The following is a 5,516-nucleotide window of genomic DNA, read 5'->3' on the forward strand; positions in this document are numbered from 1 at the left end:
AATGCTTTTCCTCTTAGGCGTTCTCAAGGGCCTAACCAGCCCCTCCTCTTTTCTCTTCTAGAGTTCCTGTCTGATTCCCAGTTCCCAGAGGGAAATGACTCCATGGCAAAGAACTATCAACTGTTGGAAAGAAGACTCAGTATATGCAGGTGATACAGAACTTTCCTGAACCACTTCATTCGATACGCTTTTCTTTTTATAGCCATCGCCCCATCAGGGTATTTATATTGAAAGAATGGAAGTCCAAAAACAATGGCCCTAATTAGATTTCATAGCATTTAAAAGAAACATTTTTTGAAGTTAAAAAAAAAGGAAAATATATCTACTGAAATAAACATAAACATCAAAAGACTAATAAGAAGAATGAACTGGTTCCTGCATGGATATGAAGTTATGAAATATTCTGCAAGATATAGTTGACTCTTTCAGTATTGTGACAGGCAGATTTGAAAGACATAAACACCACTTATTTTTTGCTGGGGTTTTTTTTTTAAGTCATTTTATTGGGAGCACTTAACAGATGTTGTTAACGATTCATAATTCAATTAGATCAAGCATGTTTATACTTGCTTGTTGCCACAATTGTTGCCACCATCAGTTTCAAAACATTTTCATTCTTCTTGAACTCCTTATTATCAGTTCCTCTTTGTCTCCTCTCTCTCCATGTCTTGAGGCGTTTTTGAGACAAATATGGAAATGCCTTGACTTTCTCTAACAACTAGGGATACTGAAATGGCACCCGAACCAAATTGACTGCCATCGAGTCAAAGTTGATTCATAGCGACACAGCCCCTCAACCCCTCTACTGTGGGTTTCCAAGACTGTAACTGTTGACTGGAGTGGAATACTCAGTCTTTCTCCCCCGGAGCTTCTGGTGGTTTCAAACTGCCAACCATGCGGATTGCAGCCCAGTGTATAACCACTATTCCATCAGGGCTCCTCTGCTGAAATGGCACAGCATTCTCAAATTTATTTGACTGAAAAGGAATGGTGTAGGACTGTTTGGGGTCGTTATGAGTCAGCATTGACTCGATGGCAGCGAGTTTGGTTTGGAGTTTTATAAATACTTGATAATCGAGCCTTGGTAGCACAGTGCTTAAGTGCTCGGCTGCTAACCAAATGTTGTCCATTCAAACTGTCAGCCTGCATGGGAGAAAGATGTGACAAAATCGGCTGGCTTCCATAAGGATTACAACCTTAGAAAGCAGGTGGGTTAGTGAGCGCTGTCCTAGAATGTCAAAGCCTTGAAAACTCTGCAGAGCAGTGCTACTCCACAGACAAGGTCATCATGAGTTCAAGTCAACTCAAGGGCAAGTAACGACAAGAGTAACATTAATACAGAAGGCTATAGGTAAACAGAAGACAGTTTTCAGATAATTAAATGGAATTCCATAGTTTTTATTTATTTTTACCGTTACCTTTATACTTCTTCTTTACCCCATATCAGGTCATGCTATACATTACTGACAATTCAAAACAAATACTATTTACTTGTGTCTTCTATCTTCAATCAACTTAGTTAAAAAAAAATACCATATACTCCTCACAAATGGCTGAAAGGAAAATTCAATACTTACTAGAAAGAACAGTTGTAAGAAAAATGTAGTCTGAAAAGGATATGAGTCCACATTCTCCAAGTGTGTAAAATATACTGCCTTCGTCAGCAAATTTTTCTCGTTCCTGGGAAATTTTCTATTAAAGTTCGAGTCACATCAAAAAGATAAAGATAAATTGAATTAGAAAACAGTGATAGGAGTTGTCATCATTTATCTGACAGTTTTATGCCATTTCTCATAAGCATTTTTCCTGATGGCCATTCTAAGTCAATGAATCCTTTACAGTTTTCAAGGTGATGAAAATTATAAGACAAAGAGGTTGTGTGTGTGTGTGTGTGTGTTGCTCATTTCAATACTGGCTTAATACAAAAATTGGAAAATATTTTCAATTTTATGACCAGCTGCCCTTTAAAAACATAGAGCCCACTTAAGGAACAATTTTGTTTTCATTTTAAAAACAATAAATCATCTTGCATAAAAAACAACCAAAAACCTCACTGCTCCCTAGAGTTTTCAACACTGTAAACCCTTATGGGAGCAGAAAACCTCAATTTTCTTACATGGAGCAACTGGTGGGTTCAAACTGCTGACCTTGTAGTTAGCAGGTCAAGTAACCCACTATGCCCGGCGCTCCTTGCCTTCCTGTATAAAGTAGTTAAAAATAAAATAAAATAGTTTTAAAAAAAAGAACTAAACAAATGAAAGCGAAAAGGAAATAAATCTGCTCCCCCTAAAATACACAACCCCCCCCAAAAAAAACACCCCAAAACTGTTAATAATCGGAAATGAAGAAAGCAGATATTTCCAAGGTCCACATGAATGTTTGGAAAACGAATTTCTTTCTTAAATAGCAATTTGAAGTTTTACTGGATGATCCCAGAAATCTGAGTTTGGGAATGTAGAACCATATGCAAAGTGCACAGCATCCTGAAACTTAAGGTTAAATGAGAAATGTATGCCAACCTTTAGGCACGACTTAATTTACTCATATAAATCGGCCATTTGATTAAATGGCCTCCTGAAGATTTACACAGCGCCTCTCTCAGATTCTGTAACTGTCTACATCAAGCAGCTGTTCTCTTCTTTAGTATTTAAGAAAACCTACCCTTCCCCAACCCACCCCGGACTTTTTTTTTTTTTTTTTAGAATTCCTAGCCAAATCATGAACTCAGTGGTGCAGAGATTTTAAAAACTGAAAAGGAGTCATCAAGAAGTTAGACTTGGAATGAATTTCTTTAGTTCTGGGCCAACTGAAGATATTCGGTTATTCTGAGTACAAAAAAAAAAAGAAAAAGAAAGAAAGATAGAAGGTTTTAAGAACCTGAACCAACAAAGCGCAATCAAAGTTATAATGTCATGCAAGCATAAAATAATAAGAGGCAGCATTGCAAACATAACTTCTGGAGGTGTCATGAAAATAAACCAACAAGCACCAACACACCAGCATCAAGGTACACAGCTATCCAATAGGTTACCTCTGTCTAGTGTAGATCCATCATATACCACAAAGGAAAGAAAACTGGTTAACCAATTGAAAACACAGTACTAAGTGAATCATCATGAAGTCTGTTTGCAGCCCCTGCAGAGAGCTGCTTGCAATAGAAACCATAGGGCAGTCAACAAAGTAGCAGCAGGTTTTGATAATGTGGCAGACAGCAGACATGTTCTGCTTGATTGCATTTAGATACTAGTTTGTTGCGCTGATGACAAAGGTGAGCACATTATTTAATAGGTTCTAATTAAAGGGAGACCTCATGCCACACTTAATCTTCTACCAAGAAATTAAACATAAACACGAGATAAAAAAAGGTCAACAGCTAGAGCAGCAAAGCCTTTCAATGGGAAGTTAATACATAAATTTTCTCAGCAAAGGGTTACATTTTTTACATTATTAACGGCAAACATTAAGAATAGAAAAATATATACAAAATGAGTACAGGTCCTCAAATACATACCATTACTAACTCAAACAATGTGTATAGGAGCTAAACATTTCATAACAATTATGAAACAAATTATGAGATTCTTATAACAATGAAAAAAAGTAACATATTTAATACTTATAGTCAGAACTTTTATTTTTCTAACACATAGGTAGAAGTTGAGTTGTAGTCAACCTAATGGCAACTGGTTTGGGTTTTTTTAGCTAAAAATTGAGAAAGAGAAAAACCTAAGGGCAGAGTGGAACTTGGCAGCTAAGTCAAGCATACCAAACACTCTTTCCAACAATCATCTGGACTTGCTGACGCTCAGAAAATAAAATGCAAATCTAATTTTGTTGCTAACTCTAAATTTTTATGAACTTTCAAACTCACAGACAGTTGAAAGGTTTATAAAAGGAACTATCATATTCAAATCCACCAGCAATTTAACTATACCCATTACTTTATCACTACGTGTATTATACATGGATTTCCTCTTTGCACTAGTTTGAGAGTAAATGGGAGATTTCATGACCCTTTACTTCAACACTTAACACTTAAAACTAATACTTCCGAATATATTTCCTAAGAACAAAGACATTCTCTTACATGCTACAGTACAAATATATCAAAACCAATACATTTAACAATGACACTCATACATTATCCAGTTGATGTTCCATATTCAAATTGAGTCAACTGTTCCAATAATATCCTTTATAATTTTTTTCCTGAGTCTAGGATCTCGCAATCCACGATTACATGTCATATACTGCATTTAACTTTTAATCTTTATTAACTCGTAATTGCCTTTGTCCTTCTAGCTGGAGACAGTTTAGAAAAGCACAGATGAGTTATCGGGAAAAATATCCCTCAACTTGCATTAGTTTTTGTTTTCTTGAGATTAGAGTCAGATCATGCATCTTCAGCAGGAAGATTACATAAATGATATTTCGTCCTTTTAGTTGGATAACACCAAAAGCACATGATGTTGGGTTGTCTCAGTTTTATTTGATTAAGGTGTATCAGCCTAATTCTCCACTGTAAAGTTGCTATTTTTCTGTTACAATTAATATGTATGTTGTGACTATATACACTTTCCCCCAGTTTTAGCACTGATTTGATTTGTCACACTATCATCCCTTCTATAATGAGTGGCTGGCATCCCATTGCAAAGAGTAGTTTTCTTTTCTCTCCTTTTAATATTCCTTTATATAGTACAGACTTGTAAATTTTGTGATTTGATGGGTATTGCAGTTATCAGTATTTACGTCAATGCTCACATTGTCCTAGGTTTGGCTAGTTTGACTCCTAAAATGGATGCCTGTGTCCTGTGTTATTTTCTGGTACATCTTCTTATCCCATCCCTCCACAAACACACCCCTCCAAAAAAAGAAAAGAAAACACGGGTTTGAGCACTTCTGTCTTTCTGGTACTAGATGCTCCAGATTCATCATCTTTACATTTCCAACCCTGGAGCACCTGTTCCAGTTACAGGTCCTAGCTACTTTCAGTGGACAGAGATATTCAGAAACTGAGATCTAGGTGGTAGGTATGCTCATTATTTCTAGTTTTCTCAGTGGACCAAGTTGACATGCATGTGCCTACATCCACATACAAATACTGCTACTTATCTATTAATTATAACTTATATGCTCAGATTAATGCCTTAATTCCATTCTAGTACTATAAGGCACAATTTAGCTGTTCTCCATACAGAACTCTAACTCCCTTCTCTGTAAGAGAATGCTACATTTTCCATTATCTTCAGAGAAAGCTATGTTTTCCATTATTTTCAATATATTTATTCATTTGCTCAAATTTATATAACAAGTAATTTTAGAATTACTAGTTCATACTCTGGAAAGCAAACAAATTATTAATAATGTTAAAATCTTTTTGAAAGTAAAATGCACATACGGTAAAATGTATAATTAATGAATGCCCATGGAAGCAGCAGTCAAGAAATTAACATTGCATTGGGCAAATCTGCTGCAAAATACCTCCTGAAAATATTAAAAAATAAAGATGCCATTTG

General features: G+C 35.7%; 1 protein-coding gene across 3 annotated transcripts in view; it reads right to left on the minus strand.

The window, feature by feature from the left end:
- Positions 1–5,516, minus strand: part of MICU1 (mitochondrial calcium uptake 1) — a 246,523-nt gene that overhangs the window by 152,166 nt on the left and 88,841 nt on the right. For 2 of the 3 annotated variants that reach the window (XM_045291556.1, XM_045291555.1), the window contains 2 exons: positions 3,032–3,037; positions 1,578–1,692 (listed from right to left, as the gene is read on the minus strand). In XM_045291556.1, coding sequence (XP_045147491.1) covers positions 1,578–1,692; positions 3,032–3,037 — 121 coding nt within the window. The remainder of the gene's footprint in view (positions 1–1,577; positions 1,693–3,031; positions 3,038–5,516) is intronic. The other variant, XM_030885953.2, reaches the window with a different exon arrangement.

The sequence above is a fragment of the Echinops telfairi genome, unplaced genomic scaffold (genome assembly GCF_000313985.2).
Source record: "Echinops telfairi isolate 266 unplaced genomic scaffold, ASM31398v2 ScPeMD7_70;HRSCAF=299, whole genome shotgun sequence".
NCBI classification, from domain to species: domain Eukaryota; kingdom Metazoa; phylum Chordata; class Mammalia; order Afrosoricida; family Tenrecidae; genus Echinops; species Echinops telfairi.